At 54.2% G+C, this 20,299-nt stretch overlaps 2 protein-coding genes across 4 annotated transcripts in view; one reads left to right on the top strand and one right to left on the bottom strand.

Annotated features, from left to right (window-relative positions):
• The first annotated feature begins 117 nt into the window (after positions 1-117).
• On the top strand, positions 118-13,076 carry LOC115336628 (myogenesis-regulating glycosidase). Of its 3 annotated transcripts, none has more exons than XM_030003967.2 (2): positions 118-228; positions 7,466-13,076. In XM_030003967.2, exon 2 carries the CDS (start codon positions 7,603-7,605, stop codon positions 9,637-9,639), a length of 2,037 nt encoding a protein of 678 aa, XP_029859827.1. In that variant the 5' UTR covers positions 118-228; positions 7,466-7,602; the 3' UTR covers positions 9,640-13,076. The 3 variants fall into 3 exon arrangements, with proteins under 3 accessions (XP_029859827.1, XP_040976978.1, XP_029859828.1); XM_041121044.1 differs by lacking the exon at positions 118-228 and adding an exon at positions 573-594; XM_030003968.2 differs by lacking the exon at positions 118-228 and adding an exon at positions 2,673-3,111.
• A 3,627-nt stretch (positions 13,077-16,703) lies between these two features.
• LOC115336627 (myogenesis-regulating glycosidase-like) overlaps positions 16,704-20,299 on the bottom strand; it is a 34,649-nt gene continuing 31,053 nt past the window's right edge. The window contains exon 2 of the mRNA XM_030003966.2: positions 16,704-19,126. Coding sequence (XP_029859826.1) covers positions 16,898-18,994 — 2,097 coding nt within the window. The 5' untranslated portion in view covers positions 18,995-19,126 and the 3' untranslated portion in view covers positions 16,704-16,897. The remainder of the gene's footprint in view (positions 19,127-20,299) is intronic.

Genomic DNA, 20,299 nt, shown 5'->3' on the forward strand with positions numbered 1-20,299 from the left:
GGGCACACAAACACACACACACACCGAACTACATCTCCCAGCGGGGAGCGCCGCGCCGGGGCGGGCCGGGGGGGGGGCCGGGCCGGGGCTGGAACCGGGGCGGGGCGGCGGGGAGAGCCCAACCCCGGAACCGCTGCGGGCCGCCGCCTGCGCCCAGCCCCCGGTTCTCCCCGCCCCGTCCCCGGTGCCCGGTGCCTCGGAGAGCCCAGCCATGGCCCGGCGATGCCGGTAAGTTTGCTGGCTCCCGGGGCTGCCCTCCGGGGAAGGATGCAGCAGCCCCCGGGGCAGGTTTGGGGTGTGCATCGCCGGCATGGGGAGCTGGAGGTGATGGTGGGGGGGGTGAGGGGGTGCCGGGGCTGGAGGCAGGGAGGGGGGTGCCCCGTCCCGCAGACCCCAGGGTGCAGCCGGCGGCAGGGACAGGCTCGGAAGGGCGAACGGGGAGCGGGGTGTCGGTGCAAACCCGCGCCCTGACCTTGGGGTGCAAGGCTTTCGCGCTGCGCCCGCGCAAGTTTTTTTTCTTGCGATGGGTAGGAGTCTCGCCGCCTGGAGAAGGTTAAGGGAGCCCGGAGACACGTCCCCGGCTCCACTTGCAAGGTGCAGCTTCAACTTTTGCCGCTAGACAGATGTTTGGCAGCGACGAGTTAAGCAGATGGGTTTACGCCGCGCGTTGTGCAATGCACTGGGTTGGGTTTGGAGTGGTTTCTGGGACAGACCCTCCATCAGCAAGTGCCGGCAGTGGCGACGGGCGGCCACAGCTGTTTTAGAAAGCGCAGATCCTTCTTTCTCTTTTCCCTCTCCCTCCTGGGAGACGTGATGCCCAAAGGGCACAGTGGGCACCCACAGCCCAGTGGGGTAAAAGGGTCGGGAGGTTGTGCCTGCATGGCTGGATCTGCAGGTGGAAGAGCTGCCAGGGAGCACCTTAAGGGATTGATGATTGCATTTGGCCCAAGGCTGTCCAGCATCATCGGCTATTGGATACAGACGGAAATTCACGATCCTGAGTCGCCAGCCCAGCAACGTGAGCCATCCCCCACTCTCTGGAGCTGCCAGTACCTGGAGTTTCATGGTGTCTCAATGTCTGGAAAATCACAGGGACCATGCCAGAGGGATGTGCTTAGGTTTCCATTTATTCCCCATATCGTGTTGTAGTACTTGTTGAGGTGGGCTCAGGTTTCAGCCTGCCTCAGCATCCGAAATGCTGAGCACTCCCAAAGTGCTGAATCAGCTCTTGTAAGAAAGGATCTGGGCGGGGGGGGGCGAAATGGGGCACAGGGTCCCGCTGTGGGGCAGTTTGTCTTGGAGGATGGAGATGAGCAGGAGCAAGATTAATGCCCGTGGGAGCACTGGGGAGAGAGGCTGTTGGAGTGATAGGGTGGTAGATGAAGCACAACTTGTCCCAGCAGGAATTGGGCTGGGAGACGAAAAGACAGCGGCAAGGACACCAAAATCTTTGTGGCTGTGTGTCTTATACATGGCAAATGAAATAGGCTAATAGTGGACCAATGCCTCGCACCAGGGTATCATACAGTTGCCCTCTGGACCAGCTCTGCTGGGCCATGTCCCTGCCTGGTGCTGGCTCCTTCAGTGTGAGCAATGAAAGTACTGCAGTTCTTGCTCTCGGGTTGTTGTTTTTTTTTCCTCTGGTATTTGGTGATTTTCTTTCGCCGCTGGTTGGGCACGAGCTGGGTGGTTTGAGTGGATACCTCTCCAAGAGCTGCTGGCCGCGCAGGTGCTGAGGAGCTGACTGCTGGGCTCTGGGTTACCCCGTGGAGCACAGCTTTAGGGCCAGGCTGCCTCCTGCTCCCTCAGGGGCTGTAGAACATCTCCGTGGTGGACACAGAGATGTACTTGAAGGGAGGGCACCAGAGCTTTCTCTCCCATGTGTCGCTGTACTTTGATACAGGTGGACCAGGAGAGCTCGCTTTGTTTTGAAGTCTCCACAAATCTTTGCGGCTCAGACAAATTCAGGCACTGTGATGTGCCTCCAGGCAAGGGAAAGCGAGAGCCTTTGGTCATGGTTTAGTCATTAGCCTGCAGCACCGCAAGCGGTGTGCAGGGTTAGAGTGAAAACCCAGCTTATTAAAACTTCATATTGCTAATTAGCACAGGGTGAAGAACAAAGAAAGATGATGTTGTAAAAGGGGAATTGTCAGGGGTGTTAAATATTAAGTCATCTGCTGCCGGAATTGACTCCCAGTGGCTTTTTTGTATTCATGGTCAGACACTGGATGAGGTGTCTACATGGGTTTGGAGCATCACTGGACACTGCCAGCTTTAAGGGACATAACTGGGCTGTAAAGTGATGATTCCTACAATACAGGTAAAACTATTTAAGGCTGGGCAGAGCTAATGCCACAGCTTCAAATCTCCTGTCTGCTCTTGCAGACAGAGCGAGGTGCTTGCACCACGTCTGCACTTTGCAGGTGAGCTCTGTATTCATGTGGCCCCCTTGGATTTGGGGTTTATCCTCTGGGTGCCCAGTGCTGTTTAATCCTGGCTTACGAACCAGCCAGCAGCAGTGGGGCTGCTTGTTTCTTTTTGCTCAAGGAAGCCTCATTACTCTGCTGAATCATGACTCTGCTTAAAATCACAAGACTTGGGGAAGGAAAAAAAAAAAAAACCAAACAAACCCTGGGCTGGTTTTTGTTTTGCTTTCTGATTCTGGAGAGCCTGCAAATGCAGGAGGGGACAAGCCTTCGCCGGCCCTTCCTGCTCCCCTGGCAGGGAGGCGAGATGCCAGCCCGAATCCCGCGACTCCGGGAGCTGGGGCTTGGCGAAGCGTGTGCCCTTCATGCCGTCACGATGCCTGCGGCAGCCACCTCTTGGCCGGGTGCCGCTGCCTCGGCACACCCTGACCGGAGGGTTGGCTGCTCACACATCCGTCACGGTGCCTTAGAAAACACACTGGTGACGTGCTGGGTCCCCTCCTCCTGCCTGTGGACACTTGCTGCTCGGGTTGCACCCAGCTCGTAGTCCCGAAACATCCCCATGCGGAGAGGATGAAGCTGACGGGGACGCGGAGATGTAGCAGCGCTTATTTTTTAGGTGCTTAAAAAGCCATCTGTGGCAGAGCCAGGTGGCAGGCAGGGATCCCCAGGAGGCGACGGTCGGGTAAGTACCGGCACCGTGCACCCGGTGGGATGAGCTGCCTCCTGGCCGGGGCTGTCCATATCCGACAGCTGGGTGCTATAGGGAATTTGCTGCCGTGTCTTGCCACGGAGGCAGCAGCCCCAACAGCAAGCGTCTTTGCAGGAGGTGCAGAGACCCGTCCCCACCCGCAGCCTTTCCCCGAGCCCCTCAGACCAGGCAGCCGGTCAGTCCCTGCTTCGCAGGGACACTGAAGGTGAGGGTCCCCTGGGAAGGAAGCACCGTGTCCCCCTCGCTGTCCCTGTCCTGCTAAGGCAGAGTCGCTGCCTGGACTCGGGTGCCAGGGGTCTGTGCCACCCACATTCACCCTGGGGTGGCTTCTGCACCGCGGGGATAAACCCAGGGTCCTGGTGTGATCCAGTGCGGTATTTTGGGGGATCCTTGCGGGTGGCTCTGCACGGCTGGGGGAGGAATCGGTGCCTCTGACCCATGGGGGGGGCTGGGGTGTGGGGGGAGTAGCCCTGTGCTGGGGCTGCCACAGGGTGCCCCAGCCTGTCCCACCTGCTCCCATCAACACCAAGTGGCTGGAACAGTAATTTCACCCTTTATGACTCCAAAAATGCCTACAGAGAAATCAAGTGCTGCTGCAGAGCCCTCCAAGGGAAATTAAATTCCCAGGAAGGGTTTGCTCGTCCCCCATCTCAGGTTTGCAAAGTCCCTTTGGCAGGGCTGGTCCCCCACGGGGGATTGCAGTGTGGGCACGTGGAGGTTTTTTAGCCCCTGCAGCTGTTTTGCAGAGAAGTAATTTCCCCCTTAATGCCTTGCTCTTTTATGGGGTTGGAGATGCCTCCCGGTTAAATCTCCTGGGTTTCCTTAGCTCGACTCCTGCCAAGATGTTTGGGGAGGAAGCGGCAGCACCTTGCACCGGAGGGGAGGGTTTCCCAGCATCCCAGCATGGGAAATGGGCTCATGTCCCCAGCACGAGCTTGGCCCCTGGCACGGGTCAGACCTGACTCCACCAGGGTGATCGGGACCAGTTAAATGTTATTGACCCTCTTTAAATGAATGTCCTAGTTGCAAAGTTGCTGGGGTTAGTGGTGCTGTGGGTCTCGCAGCCTGTGGTTAGCAGCGGTGTTGGTAAAAATAGAAGCGGTCAAAAAATGGATTTTTATTTTTACTCCGTAAAGTGTGTCCTGCTCGGATATTTTGCTTTTATCTCGAGTTGAAGCAAGGTGACTCACTGCTTCCACAGAACAGGAAGAAAAGGCTTTGTTTTGGGTCAGCAGGGAAGCTCCAGTGCAGCAAGCTACAAACATGCTGTTTGGCTTTGACACCCTCTGTTCCCATTTTCCCTTTTTTTTTTTTTTTTTGAGGTGTTAAAGGTCATCACAATGTCATCTTGGAGCAAAATAACAAGTTTGCATTCCAAAAAAAAATGTTGAAAGAGGCTTTGCATGAGCAGGCACCTCTGCGGGCTGCAGCTCATGAGTGCGAGAAGGCAGGCATCTCCAGGGAACTTGGGAGACTTACCTCTCACCTGGGACAAAGCCAAATCACCGACTGGAGAACGTACATTTTGTTAACAAGGCAAAAAAATAGAGGGACTGGGCGGGCACAGAGTGAGATCCTGTTTTTCAAGACCTCCCTGGCCCACTGGTGCGCTGGGTGATCCCTGCAAACACCCTTCTCAGCATCTTTGTTGGAGTGGTACCAGAGCGGGTGACGTCTGTTACCCCAGGGCACCACAGGGGTTTGATCCTGGCCCAGCCAGAATGACCAGAGCAAGATTAAATCCACCAGCTCAGACACGTGGCTTGCACATCCTTCCAAGGCAGATCAGTGTCCAAAGGCCACAGAAGGCTGGAAAACCTTTCTTAAAAAACACATTATTTTTCTACTGGCAGTGGCAGTGACAGCTCCTTCATGTATGTCCTGAGCTCCAGCCCATGGGGGGGAAAGAAAGAAACAGCCTAAAAATAGAGCAGCTTCGAAGTAGTTCATACATAATAAACTGGCCTCCTGAAAAAAGAGCCTAAAAGCCCTGGGAGCTACTGTCAATTTTACATGGAGTGAGGAGGTGTCTGTCCCCACAGTGACAGTATTGGCCATTTCTTGGGCTTAAAATCCTAAATGAGAACTGGGAAATAAAACACCATTTATTTCCTCTTTTTTTTCAGAAAACATGAAAACTCTAAAAAAATTTTTTTCCCAAATAATTTGCAAGTCCTGCTCAGTGGAAGCTGCATTTTATTTTTCCTTGAGCTTTGCAGTCCCCAGATAAGGCACCTGTAAGACACAGGCATGCCTCTGATAGTGACAGGTATTTGCATGTCTCTCTCTGGCATCCCAAAAATTTCTAGTGCTGAGAGGGAGGGAACTCGTTTGGGCTCAGCATACCCATCTGTATTTCCAGAACCATCCTGCCACTTGTGGCTTCACTCAGCTGTGCTGGTTTTGGTTTCTGCAAACCTTCCTCCCTGCCATCCCCGGTACAATCCTGGGCTGCTTCTGATTCCCCCCAAAGCCAAGGAGGGGTTGATAGAGGGACGAAGGTTTATCCCAAACACAGCATCTTCGCACCACCGTCTCCTCCCTGCCTTTATTGCCCAATTTTTGCTGGGCTCAGCTGGGCTCGCATCACACGTGCTGGTGGGTGAGGGCCCCGTTCCCCTCCTGGGGGGCAGGATCTGGCCCTGGGTGACACAGTTGGGGTGGTTGGAGCTGCTCCCATCCCGTGCCGGAGTTCCCCGCCGGCGAGTGAGGGCTCCGTGGGACTTGGCCATGGGACAAGCAGTTTAGCTAAACCTATCGCCTGTTCAGGCTAATCGCTTCCTAATGCCGCTATAATCCCATTTAAAGCAACTGGCAGCCTAGAAAGTTACTGGCTCCCAGGGGAAGGTTAAAATGACCCGGCCAGCAACCAGAAAGTTCCCCCAGCTGCAAGGTCTGGTCCAATACATGCTTCAAGTTGAATATAAAATGCTGTATGTTTTGTTGAGCCTGCGCACAGATGCTGCTCTGGGTTTACACCTGAGCAGCAGGGTTTAGGTGGTTCTCAGGATCTCAGGACCCCTTTCTGCTTTACTTGTTCCTTTTTGGGGGACTACGATCTGTTCGAGGTGCAGAGGAAAATGTGCTCCGGCTTGTCACGCCTGTGGCAGGGAGAGGGTTCGGTGTTTCATTCTGGATCTTTTTCTTTTTTTTTTAAAAAGAAACCAACCGCTTTAGAGGGAGTTGCTGCAACCAGCTTCGTTTATGCCCAAAAAGAGGGTTATTTTTCCTCCGCTTTGCCCAGAGCTGGCAGACTTACAGCCCCAGGGCTTGGGGAGGAGGTAGCATGCTGGTGTTTGCTGGCGCTAGGCAGGTACTGGCCAGCTGGTCTGCTGCTCCTCTCCTTCCCCTGCTCTTCCTGCAGCCGGGTTTGTTTCTCACTCTCCCGTGTCCTTACTTTACTTTTCCCCTTTGGATCCCCGGCGCTGTGCTTGGCCGAGCCCAGCCAGCCCGCAGCCAAGGAAAAGCCATTAGGCTCTTGGCACAGACCGCTTCCCCGGGGCCATGCACAGGGGGAGCGGGCTGGAGCCAAAATGCAGCCCAGAGCCCTTTGGGGGTCCTGCACCGCTCACTCCCAACAAAATTAGCTTTTCTCCCACCTGGAGCCGTTGCAGGGGTCTGTGAGCATGGCAGGAGCGAGCCGCTCTCCTCCTGCTCAGGGCTGCTGGCACAGTACCTCCTGCAGCCATGCGTTGCTGCACGGTGCACCCGCTACGTGCCCCCCAAAACCCACCACAACCCACTGGTGCCTCAGCCCCATTTGGCCATCCGGGAGCTGCGGAGAAGCAGGGATTTACCCACCTTTGCAGCAAAGCGTTGCCCAGCTGGGGCATGCTGGGGATGGGGAGGGGACGGGGCTGCGGGTGAGCTGAGTTAAATCTGCCAGGGAGGCAGTTTGATTAAAATTAGGAGCGGCTGCCTGGAATTCATTACGTGGTGTCTTTTAAGGCTCTTAGTTAGCCCTGTGCCTTAAAGGTACTGTCAGTGGGCTGATCTAGCTCCTGCTCAGCCTCCTCCTAGCCCCTCCCAGTCTCCACTCCTGCCTCACTGAAAATCTTCCCCACAAAAATAATTAATTATGGCAATGATATGGTCCTTACTGCCCTGGGGTGGTTCTCCACATGGGGCTCAGGCTGTTCTCCGCACGTGTTGTCTGCCCCGGGTAATTGGAGATGGTGTCTGGTACTTGGCGTACGGCACCTGGCACGTCGCAGCCTGGCAGCGGGGGGCCGGGGGGAGCTGCTGAAATTGAGACGGCAAATGGATGACAAGCCGTCCCTTGATTCGGAGGTTCTTCTGAGACTATTTATATACTCCTCTTTTTCAGAGACGGGTGCTCTGGGACTCGGTGGAGGTGGGAACTCTCCTAACAGTCCGTTTTCTTACGCTGAGAGCCCCAGGCTTGCTGCAAAGAGATCTTCCTTCCCGCTCCTCTGCAAAAAGCTCTAGAGAAAACCGAGCACCATGTACACCTTCCTGCCAGAGAACTTCACACCGGTGAAGCAGAAGCCCTCCAAGGAGCTGAGGCCCATGCTCGGGGCCATCTTGCTGGGCCTCATCCTGTTCATTGCCGCGGTGGTGGCCTGGTGCTACTACACGGTGTCCCTGCGGAAGGCGGAGCGGCTCAAGACGGAGCTGATGGACCTGCGGGCGGATGGCTTTGTCATCAGGAACCAGCACGGGGAGGTGGTCTTCCGCCTGGCCTTCCGCTCGGGCAGCCTTGACCTGGAGTCGTGCTCCAAGGAGGGCGAGATTTTGAGCTGCACACGGTCGGGCGGGGGGCCGCTCAACTTCTTCATCCAGACGGTGAAGCCCAAGGACACGGTGATGTGCTACCGCGTGCGCTGGGAGGAGCTGGCGGCCGGCCCGGCGGTGGAGCACACCATGTTCTGGGAGGACGCCCACTGGTACGGGGGCTCGGAGATGAGCACCCAGCACTGGCCCATCCGCCTGTCCGGCTACCAGGAGCCCGTGCCCTACGTGACGAGCGACGTCTACTCCTTCCGAGACAGCTTCGGCGGCATCCTCGAGCGCTACTGGCTCTCCTCCAAGGCGGCGGCCATCAAGATCAACGACTCCGTGCCCTTCCACCTGGGCTTCAACGCCACCGAGCGTGCCCTCTTCTTCCAGGCCCGCTACAAGGACTCGCCCTACAAGCCCCCGCCGGGGCAGCAGCCCTTCCCCGAGCTCAGCTACCGCGTCTGCGTGGGCTCCGACGTCACCTCCATCCACAAGTACATGGTGCGCAGGTACTTCAACAAGCCCTCCAAGATCCCCGCCGAGAATGCCTTCCGATACCCCATCTGGTCCACCTGGGCCCTCTACAAGAACAATATTGACCAGGATAAACTCTTGCGGTTTGCCGAAAAGATCAAGAAGTACCGTTTTAACTGCAGCCACATTGAAATCGATGACATGTACACGCAAGCCTATGGGGACTTTGACTTTGACCCCATCAAGTTCCCCAATGTAACAGAGATGTTTGCAAAACTGAGGGAAGATGGGTTTAAGGTCACCCTGTGGACTCACCCTTTCATAAACTACAATTCCTCCAATTTTGGGGTGGGAATTGAGCGTCAGCTGTTCATCAAGGAGCCATCGGGGCGGCTGCCAGCCATGGTGGAGTGGTGGAACGGCATCGGGGCCATCCTGGACTTCACCAACCCAGCAGCCCGGGACTGGTTCCAGAGCCACCTGCGCCAGCTCCGACACAAGTACGGCATCTCGTCCTTCAAGTTTGATGCAGGCGAGACCAGCTACCTGCCCAAGCAGTTCAGCACCTTCCGCCCACTCTCGGACCCCAGCATCTGGTCACGGCGCTACACGGAGATGGCCATCCCGTTCTACGAGCTGGCCGAGGTGCGCGTGGGCTACCAGTCGCAGAACATCTCCTGCTTCTTCCGCATCATTGACCGTGACTCTGTCTGGGGCTATGAGCTCGGCCTCAAGTCCCTCATCCCCACGGTGCTCACCATCAGCATGCTGGGGTACCCCTTCATATCCGCTGATATGATCGGGGGGAATTTTTTCCCCAACAAGACGGAGGGGGCGGTGGAGATCCCCGACCGGGAGCTGTACGTGCGGTGGCTGGAGCTGTCAGCCTTCATGCCCTCCATGCAGTTCTCCATCCCGCCCTGGCTCTACGACAAGGAGGTGGTGGAGATTGCGCAGAAGTTCACGGAGCTCCACGAGTCGCTGGTGGCCCCGCTGCTGCTGGAGCTGGCTGGGGAGGTCACCGACACGGGCGACCCCATCATCCGTCCCATCTGGTGGATCTCGCCCCGCGATGAGGCCACTCACAGGATTGACTCCCAGTTCCTCATTGGGGACACCCTTATGGTGGCCCCTGTCCTGGAGATGGGCAAGCAGGAACGTGACGTCTACCTGCCGGCAGGCAAGTGGCGCAGCTACAAGGGGGAGTTGTTTGAGAAGACCCCAGTGCTGCTCACGGACTATCCCGTTGACCTGGACGAAGTCGCCTATTTCCTCTGGGTTTCCTAACGGGCTCCTCCATCAGCTTTGGGATAACCATGCCTTACCTAGGACTTTGTAACAAATAATTCTTATTGCACATTTTGTTTTAGACTGGGGTTGAGTAAGGGAATTAAATAGACTTCACTGTCCTTTGGGTAATTTTTTTTTATTTTGAGGCATTGTGACCTTTTTTTTTTTAGTTTGGGGCATGTGGGAGACTCCAGTTGGGTTATGGTTTTCTATGGTTAGGCAGAGTTTTCTCTGTATAGGTCAGGAAGGAGTTGTCAGTCTGTCTGCAGACACATAGTAAACCCAATACCTTTTCAGTTTCCAAGGATTTCAAGAGGTGGAGGTTGGTTAGTGCCAGTGGGAGTGTTTCTGGTCTCGTGGGAGCACCCGGCGCTGGTCGTGGGGGCGTGTGATGTGGGAGGGTTGCTACAGCACAGCCTATCATGGGTTTTATAACATGGCAAATATATTTAAAAGGACTTTATTAAGAGCAGAAAACAAACTAGAGATACATATAGATATACACATACTTTTTTTCCCCCTTTGGTCTAGTGTGGCACTGGACTAACTGTTGCCCCATGCTCCTGCTTTCCTGGGTACCAGGCAGGCCAGGTTACTCGAGTGATTTACAGGTGTTTTAACTGTATGGGCTGCATATCGCTTGCTGGGGCAGCTGCATCTCACCTCCTTGCCCATTTAACACCTGCTGCAATGCACTTGCCTGTGTGTTTTGCCTTGGGTGTCAACATTGCCTTTGCTAGAGCAGTGCCATCCATACCAGCATGCCCCATTCATCTTTTTAAAGTATTTATGGCCCTGCTGCGTTATATGATTATCCTGCTGATATCATCCCTTTTGGTTTTTAAGGACAGATGAGCTTTCAGGTTTGTTTCTGGCAGAAGGACTGCCTGGAGCAAAGCTGTTCTCAAAAAGTATGTGCAGCGCTTTCTCAGGAACAGCCCGTTCCCAGGAGTGGCACGTGTCTTGGATTGACAGTGACGTTTGCTGCTAGCCGGCTTGCCGGTGGGTGGAAAACACTGGCTTTTGCACTGATGGGTCTGTGCCAGCGGGTGTTCTCACTGCACCCGCAGAAATGTTCCCATCTACCATGAAATTAAGCTAATACCCTTCTCCGTCTCAGGTCGCAGTTAGAGGTGATGATTTTTGTGGAGGGTTTTTCTGAAGCAGCCCTCCTCTCTCACTGGGAGAATTAGGGGCCTTCCTCGGGCAGCGTCTGCGGTGCTGGAGGTGGGGTTGCTGTCAGAGGCTTCTGCAGGGGACACAGGGTGACATGGTCCTGCACCCCAAGTCGCTGGCAGCCGGGATGGAGCTGCAGAGGTGCCTCTTTCCCAGCTTTCCCATTTGGTTTTGTACGGGAAGATGCATTTACAGATTGCCACGGGCAATCTCCACTCTGAGACAGAGCAAACAGGATTGAAGTCTGGCAGCCTTCCTCCCCCGGGCAGGACATTCCCGGCTGTGCCTTGGTTGGGAGCATGTTTCAGGCCCTGAATTTTTAATGAGCCTCTGCAGAATTGAACTGCGTTGGCTGGGAAGGTTCGGGGCACCCTGCCCAGGCTACAGCCAGCCAAGGAGAGCTCAGCATCTGCGGGGTTTCTCATGGGATTGTGTCTGGGCTGAGCGTGGGTCTGGCATGAGTCTGCCACCCAAGGAGACGGTGCTGTGTTTTGGGTAGGGTCGGGTACCAGTGAGGTTCTTTCTCAAAACCCATCTCCTGCCACTGGGCTTTGCAGGAGGCAGAAAAGAAGATGCATCAAAACTGGGGATTGTGATGGGGTCCAGGGGTAGAAATGTAGGTGTTTGGGACAAAATCTGAAGTGGTTTTATAGTTAGGAAGGAATTGAGGAAGTCCAGTTTGATGGATTCTTTGGAGCATCCCTTGAGGTCTGAATCTGCCCTGCATAATTTGGTGTTTCAGCCTCAAAATGAGATGCAGAGGAGCCCTATAGGTCCTTGCCCAGCTGGAGCACAAGCGTGTCCCAAAGCCTGTTTCTTATGGCTTTTAACTATGAAGGGCTCAGGTTTGTTCCCTGCCACCAGTGCAAATAGTGGTTATGTTAAAAGTTACAAACGCCCTCTGGCAAGGAGTTAATCCTGGAGCCCCAGCGTCAGTCATCAGGGCACTGGCAGGATTTGGCCCTTGGACTAGAGGGTGGAGGTGAAGGTGAGGAGCTCCTGGAGATGAGTCAGACCACAGCCTGCAAGGAGGACAGGGTGTGGAGAGGGCTTCTCCAGCCCCAGAAATGCATAAAGGCCATGCTTTGAGGGGCTCCAGCTCTTCCCTTTCAATCTGTGCTTGTGAAATACTTGTCTTCCTTTGGCACGGGAGTCATTGTGTGGAGGAGATGTTGCTGCACAGCTCAGCTGCCAGTGAAGAAGTGGGATCCTTGGCACATGACTTCATGGGAAGGATCCCAGAACGACCAGGAGATGTTGTGTGTCTTCTTCCCTGTCTCTGATGTGCCACTCACCACATCCCTCACTAGTAAGGTGTGAGGCTGCGTGAAGAGAAACACAGCATTCCTCTTAGTATTCCTTTATTATTAAAATGGTGGGTGCAGCCAGAGGAGTGCCTTCAATCTCCTCGCAGTGGTTTCAGGCCCTGTCAGGAAGGTCATGGAGGAAATTCTGTATTAGACACACCGTCTTCCTGCCCCTCCCCTCAAAAGAAAGGATTTTATTATCAAAATTTTAGTTTTCTTTTTATTTAACTATATGAATAAATGGGTAAGATTACAGAGTACCCTTATTTTTCTAAATGCTGTAGTTAGGGCATAAGTGGCCATGGCTATTCAGTGCTCCAGCTAGGAGAAAGGTAAAGCTGTTGGGAAGACATAAGGGATGGTGCTGAAGAGCAGGTCCATATGGGTGGCTCTCTGTGGGTCCATGGCACCAAGCCTTTCCCACCTGTTGGGGACAGGCTCAGCAGTGCTACCTCAAGCTATCTCACAGGCTTCTGCGTGCCCTTTCCATCCACCTTTTTACCAGAAACACTATTTCTGGCAGCACTGCAGGATCTGAGGACCTCTAGGATGTTGCAGACCACAAGCACTCTGTGCACAGACACCTTGGGAACTGCTGCTACAAGATTTCTCTGATTTACACCATGGGTCACTGGCCAAAGCAGGGTTTAGTTCAACTCAGCCAAGGAAAAGCCCTGAAACAGGTTTGGGAGTTAGATGTAGCCTTTTCTACCCAGCCCACAGCAGACCACAGCTGAGCAGCAGGTCAACGTGATACACGTGTGATTGAATTTTGAAGCTTGCACTGTCGTGTATTGGGTTTTCTGGATGCTCGTGTTTGCACATGCCGTCCTATGTCAGATTGTAATGCTGGTGGGTTTGTTTTTAACCACTTTTCTAATTCTTAATTGTTATGAAGACAGAACTGTAACATGAATCGCCTTGATTGATATAAAATTTTGGAAAACAAAAGGAAGTTTAACTATGTCCATCTGTACCACGTACCTGGGACTGGTCGTTCAGGCAGATTTGGGGCTTTTTTCACCCTAGACTTCACTGAAATCAGAGTTGAGATTGTTGGTTCATTTAAAGCATGCAACTTGCAGCTTTGATATATGTCTTAAAGGGAGGAGCTGGCAGCCACCCCACTCTTGTGTTTGCAGTGGTGGCAGGAGACAGAGATATGGAGATGACCCACTGGATCATGGCTCGCCCTCCCTTGGGTCCCGACAGCAAAGGAATTAGCTGTGCCTTAGGGCTGGCCTGGAGAAGACCATGTCAAGGCGAAGCCCCATGTCGCGTCCACCCCTGGGGGTGGGGACCAGACCCTTGTGCCTGTATTTCTGCTGACGTCCACCCAAAAAGGGCCCATCGTCACTGAATCTGGGGGGTTTGCTGCTCCACGCTGCTCTCAGAGGACCTGTGCTTTGGGACTGTTTGCTGGTACTGAAGAAGAGGAGGCTGCTCTTGACTTCCCTCAGGCATTCCAGAAGGTCCGTCTGGGCCCTGGCTGTCCCCACTGCCCTTGGGGTCCCCCTTTCCAGATAGCGCTGATGGCCAGGAGGGGGATGGAGTAGATGTTTGTGGGTACAGGAGTGCCAGAAATGAATGGTGTGAAACTTGTGTAGGAGCCTGCCTTGCCTCAGGCCACCCCCTTTGCCCCACACGGTGTTTTTCCTGCCCTTTCTGTTGTTACTGTACAAACCACAGCCTGCCTTGTGCCACCCGGGCATCACTAGCACCGGCCAACACGTGCGGCTTGGCTTGACGAATGAGAGGGACTTCAATTTGCTCCTTTTGCAATAAAAGACATTTTCCCAATGCTTTTCCTTTGCCTTCTCCCTTGGGTGCGAGCAGCATCCATACACTTGGCAGATGCTTATGGTGCAGGTGAAGCCAGTGCTGGCTGGAGACCTGGGGGCAGGTTGGCAGATTGCAGCACTTGCAACCTTGCAGCAAATCCTCAGTAATGCAGGAGACCTCCCTGGAATCAGTGGGTTTAGTTTTGGTTTTGGTTTGCATCCTCCTAAAAGCTGGCACTGTGTGCAGGGAGGGTGTGTGAGTCTTGCCAAGGACATGGAGACAGCAACTGGGGTCTGCTCTGTCCTGGGTCCCAGCTAAGTGGCAGTGCTTGAAAACACATCCACGGCTATGTACGGCACGGGGAGGAGTGTTAAAGGCAAAGTCCAAACCTTAGTGGGGCTACAGCAAAAGCCCAATTAATTTCAATCTGGATTTCGAGGAGGTGCCTGTGGGTGACAGCAGAGCAGTGGCTGCTGACCCATGAGATCCTGGCCAGAAGCATGTCTATCCCTGCCCGAAATCACAGCTTTTATTAAAGTAAGAAAAAACCAACAGGCAGACAGGCAGGCAGAGCCCAAGGCTGGGAAGGACTGTGGTGAAAGGACAAGCTGACAGCAGCAGAGTCCCTTCAGGCATGTGGCCAGGCTGGCAGCCTCAATTAAAAAACCAGCTCCTCAGTTGCAGCTTGTCCTGAGCTGGTGGGAGCCGCCAGCCTGCAGATCCCTTGAGCTGGCTAGAGCCATAAAGATGGTCTGGGCTGATGCAAAATCCCAGAGGCCAAGTAGAGGAAAGCAGGGATTATTTTTTTCCCTCAGTAGGGCTGGGTGGTTTTTAGCTCAGCGATCATCAAAGATTAAGGGCAATAAACGCCTCCTCCGTGGCAGGAGGGTGCAGAGAGGCAGCCTGCTTGCAGGATGCCTCCAGCACAGGTCCCCTGTGACTCCCGGTGGCTGGGCTGGGCAGCAGGGAAAGGCACTGGGGGAAAGACTGGAAAGTGATGGGGATCTGGGGGAGACATTTTTGCAGCTAAATGGGACCAGGCAGCTCATATAATCCCCAGAGTTTGCAGAAAGTCTTGGTGATGCTTCCCCCCACCTCCCAGCCTGTGATGCAGGCGGGCAGCAGAGCCGCGTGTGTGCATACCGATTATAGGGGCAGAGGTGCGGTATCAGGGGCTTGGAGCCTGGCTCTCCCACCTCTCCCCTGCACCATGGGCATCAGCTTTTCAGAAAGCTTTTTTTCATGCTGCAAGAATAGCCAAATGAATTTTGCTGGGACCCTCTGGTTGTCCCAAGCCCAGCTGTCAGGGACCTCTCAGGGCTTCATAGCAAAAATAAAGCAGAGAAAGCATTCAGAAACATTTTCTCATCCTTGGGGGAGATACCCCAATGGAAACCACTATCTTGGAGTGGAAGAAAGCCCATGGTAAGGACCCAGAGATGGTCTGTTAACCCTGAACACCACTGCCAGACTGAGCATTGCTTTCCCTTTCACATCCCTGGATTAAAGTAGGGTTTTCCCTCCCCATCACCACACCAGCGACAGTATTACTGCAGCTTGAGCTGCTTTCAGGGGCATCTTCTAAGATGTTCTGGCTCATCCCTGCTGTTGTCCCACTGTGACCATGCAGGGTCCTTGTGGCATAACGGACCCACTGATGGGCGACAGGGGTCTGAGCCACTTTTGGGGCTACTTCACCTGAGCACCAAACCAGCTCTGAAGTGAGTGCAATGTTCTCCTGCCCCTGTTTAACTTTTTATATGGACCAGCTCTGAGGCAAATCCCTGAAGAAGGCTTTCTCCTGCCTTGCGGCCACGCACAGCTTTACCTCCCAGGTGCCTACTAGCAGTGTGCTGGGGTCAGTGAAGGAATCGGTCTCTCACTTTGAGAAGGTGCATTGCAGCCCGAAGACCCCAGGACTCACCTAAACTGCTCAGTCATGTCACCTTTAAACTTTGCTTAAAAACAAGGAAGATTGGACCAAGAGTGGGGAGCCTTTCACAGCCAGCCTGCCCACCCCAAGCCTGCAGGTGCTGCTGAGACACCTTCACCTGGGAGAAGTCACCTCTGTGGGCAGAAAGACGCTGGCTTATGGACAGGGATCTCCATCAACACAGCTGGTAGCATGGGAGAAAGTTTTCCATGAGTGAACTGAGGCAGGAGAGCACTCAGGCTGCTTTAGTAATTGTCTGAACTCTCTCAGGAGGATGATGGCCAAGTCCTTTTCTGGGACCTGATGGATTGCACCCTTTGGCTCTAAATTTGGTCCCAAAACACACATGGATCCCATTAGGTCCTAACGCATGCATGACTTGGTGCTAGGTTTTAAGCTTGACTACCATGAGATTTCACCACATGCTTACAGTCTTGGCTGAATCCACACCATGGACATGGTTCTCAATAATTTCTTCCAATAAAAGGGGGAAAACAGTTGCCACAGCATCAGCAAGTGCTATAGCTTCTTTCTCCTTGCTCAGACAGATCAGGCTGTGGGAAATGTAAACTCCCCTTACTCCTACATCAGCACCCATCTGACGTGCAGGTTGAAAATTAGGTGCATCCCTTCTCAGGATAACCACAGACTGCCTTTTGTAAAAAATGTACTCTGCTGCAACTGCCTCCTTCACTAAGTAAATGAAATTATAAATGTCTCAAGGGATCAGCTATGAAATTGGGTAACAAAGGAGTCCATGTAATTTACTTTATAAACCAGAAGCGTGCATGGCATTTCTTGCTGGGAAAAGATTACAAGCAGAGGCTGTGTTTCTATACATTCTATTTGTCATACTGCAATAATAAAGAGAGCCATCCAATATATTTTAATAAGTAAGTTATTCTACAGCACTTCCCACACAAAAGAGAGATCATAGTGTTTTCTTCAAATTTCACACAGAAGTATTTCTACTTTAAAAACTATTAAAATTCCCAGGTCATTACAGTCATTGGTTCATTAATCCCTGAGACCATTGCACAGCTGATGGAGGAGCCCGTTAGGAAACCCAGAGGAAATAGGCGACTTCGTCCAGGTCAACGGGATAGTCCGTGAGCAGCACTGGGGTCTTCTCAAACAACTCCCCCTTGTAGCTGCGCCACTTGCCTGCCGGCAGGTAGACGTCACGTTCCTGCTTGCCCATCTCCAGGACAGGGGCCACCATAAGGGTGTCCCCAATGAGGAACTGGGAGTCAATTCTGTGAGTGGCCTCATCGCGGGGTGAGATCCACCAGATGGGACGGATGATGGGGTCGCCCGTGTCGGTGACCTCCCCAGCCAGCTCCAGCAGCAGCGGGGCCACCAGCGACTCGTGGAGCTCCGTGAACTTCTGCGCAATCTCCACCACCTCCTTGTCGTAGAGCCAGGGCGGGATGGAGAACTGCATGGAGGGCATGAAGGCTGACAGCTCCAGCCACCGCACGTACAGCTCCCGGTCGGGGATCTCCACCGCCCCCTCCGTCTTGTTGGGGAGGAAGTTTCCTCCAATCATATCTGGCAGTACAAACGGGTACCCCAGCATGCTGATGGTGAGCACCGTGGGGATGAGGGACTTGAGGCCGAGCTCGTAGCCCCAGACAGAGTCACGGTCAATGATGCGGAAGAAGCAGGAGATGTTCTGCGACTGGTAGCCCACGCGCACCTCGGCCAGCTCGTAGAACGGGATGGCCATCTCCGTGTAGCGCCGTGACCAGATGCTGGGGTCCGAGAGTGGGCGGAAGGTGCTGAACTGCTTGGGCAGGTAGCTGGTCTCGCCTGCATCAAACTTGAAGGACGAGATGCCGTACTTGTGTCGGAGCTGGCGCAGGTGGCTCTGGAACCAGTCCCGGGCTGCTGGGTTGGTGAAGTCCAGGATGGCCCCGATGCCGTTCCACCACTCCACCATGGCTGGCAGCCGCCCCGATGGCTCCTTGATGAACAGCTGACGCTCAATTCCCACCCCAAAATTGGAGGAATTGTAGTTTATGAAAGGGTGAGTCCACAGGGTGACCTTAAACCCATCTTCCCTCAGTTTTGCAAACATCTCTGTTACATTGGGGAACTTGATGGGGTCAAAGTCAAAGTCCCCATAGGCTTGCGTGTACATGTCATCGATTTCAATGTGGCTGCAGTTAAAACGGTACTTCTTGATCTTTTCGGCAAACCGCAAGAGTTTATCCTGGTCAATATTGTTCTTGTAGAGGGCCCAGGTGGACCAGATGGGGTATCGGAAGGCATTCTCGGCGGGGATCTTGGAGGGCTTGTTGAAGTACCTGCGCACCATGTACTTGTGGATGGAGGTGACGTCGGAGCCCACGCAGACGCGGTAGCTGAGCTCGGGGAAGGGCTGCTGCCCCGGCGGGGGCTTGTAGGGCGAGTCCTTGTAGCGGGCCTGGAAGAAGAGGGCACGCTCGGTGGCGTTGAAGCCCAGGTGGAAGGGCACGGAGTCGTTGATCTTGATGGCCGCCGCCTTGGAGGAGAGCCAGTAGCGCTCGAGGATGCCGCCGAAGCTGTCTCGGAAGGAGTAGACGTCGCTCGTCACGTAGGGCACGGGCTCCTGGTAGCCGGACAGGCGGATGGGCCAGTGCTGGGTGCTCATCTCCGAGCCCCCGTACCAGTGGGCGTCCTCCCAGAACATGGTGTGCTCCACCGCCGGGCCGGCCGCCAGCTCCTCCCAGCGCACGCGGTAGCACATCACCGTGTCCTTGGGCTTCACCGTCTGGATGAAGAAGTTGAGCGGCCCCCCGCCCGACCGTGTGCAGCTCAAAATCTCGCCCTCCTTGGAGCACGACTCCAGGTCAAGGCTGCCCGAGCGGAAGGCCAGGCGGAAGACCACCTCCCCGTGCTGGTTCCTGATGACAAAGCCATCCGCCCGCAGGTCCATCAGCTCCGTCTTGAGCCGCTCCGCCTTCCGCAGGGACACCGTGTAGTAGCACCAGGCCACCACCGCGGCAATGAACAGGATGAGGCCCAGCAAGATGGCCCCGAGCATGGGCCTCAGCTCCTTGGAGGGCTTCTGCTTCACCGGTGTGACATTTTCAGGCAAACGCCTTTCTTTAGCATCCTCTCTTTGAGCGTTTCCATGTTTTCCCACACGGTGGGTAATCAGACTGTCCATGACTCCTTTGCAGTGTCAACGCCTGGTTGGAAACTGTGCTGCTGAATTTTTTTCTCGAACTGGTGAACAGAAAATCCAAGATGCTGCATGAAGTTGTTCACAGTCTTCTTTCCAAAGCCTGGCCACTCACACCTGCAGTGTTATTTCATTAAACAGAGGTTATAAACACCTAAAACACAATTAAATCGTGCTAACAGCCGTAGATCCTCTCCTCCTGTTTGCAGCCCAGCCACTTCCCTGACCCTGCAGCTCTGACTTGCTTTGCTCTGTGTGGCGGCAGCCTGTTCACTGGCAGCTGGGCTGAGTCTTTTTGGAGCGGGGCTGTGCCAGGATTCTCGTGACCCTCTCTTGGCTGCAGCCTTGCTGCATCCTGCAGAGCAAGGGCGAAGGCATGAAAGTCAGGCCAGAGCCTGGAGGAGAATGGGGCCAGGGATAGGGGCTGGTACCTGACCATATAAACTGGACTTCGCAAGCTGTTCTGTATTTTACATTAAATATATGTCCTGCTATTTTTTCCCACCTGTCCACAACTTCTCTGCATCAAATGCAGGCAGAGAAATGCTGCGCTGTAGTGTCCAGCCTCTGCCTGCTCTTCCCCACCACCCCCTGGGGATGCAGCCAGTGAGTGATGTTTTATCTCCCTGCACTTCACTCCTTCCCTGAGCTGCACGGGGACATGAGGATGCGCACACTTTGTGGCCAGCACTGCTCTGGGGCAGCTGGGCAGAGCCCTTCACCTGCCTTCCCTGCTGCCTACCCCAGAGCCATCACACCAGGACAACCCCTTTTGCCCTAGCAGGGGAAAAAGAGGATGTTTCCTTACATCTGCATCTCTGTTTTTTTATCTTAATTCGGTTCCTGTAACTGCCGGGCTTATGCCAAGCAAGATGCTACAGTGCAATGGGGGAGGAAGGTATTTAGGTACAGAGGTTGAGGATGGGGGTATTAAACTGAACATGTTGCAAGACCAGGACTACATTAAAACCTTGTTTTGCTGAGAAATGCACAAGAAGACAACATGTCCCAGCTGCACCGAGCGTTACCAAGCCAGCCAGTACAGTGCAGCTCGCAGCATCTGAAACCATCCACTACCAACAAAAACGACAGGCAGGGGAAACTGAGGCGGGCAGCTCGAGACAACGCACTCTGTGCAGCTGGGCTCCCAGCTTCCCTGGCCCAATCCTGAGCTCTGTGTGATCTGACAGAATGAAAATTTGCAGGAGCAGCCTGTATGGAGAGGAGGAAAAAGGGCCAGCTTGCCCATCTGAGCTATGCCCAGCAATACATGCCGGACTTATTTACCCG

The sequence above is a fragment of the Aquila chrysaetos genome, chromosome Z (genome assembly GCF_900496995.4).
Source record: "Aquila chrysaetos chrysaetos chromosome Z, bAquChr1.4, whole genome shotgun sequence".
Lineage (NCBI taxonomy): Eukaryota > Metazoa > Chordata > Aves > Accipitriformes > Accipitridae > Aquila > Aquila chrysaetos.

Coding starts and splice junctions, on each gene's coding strand:
- LOC115336628 (XM_030003967.2), top strand. CDS start 7,603: ATGTACACCTTCCTGCCAGAGAACTTCACACCGGTGAAGCAGAAGCCC.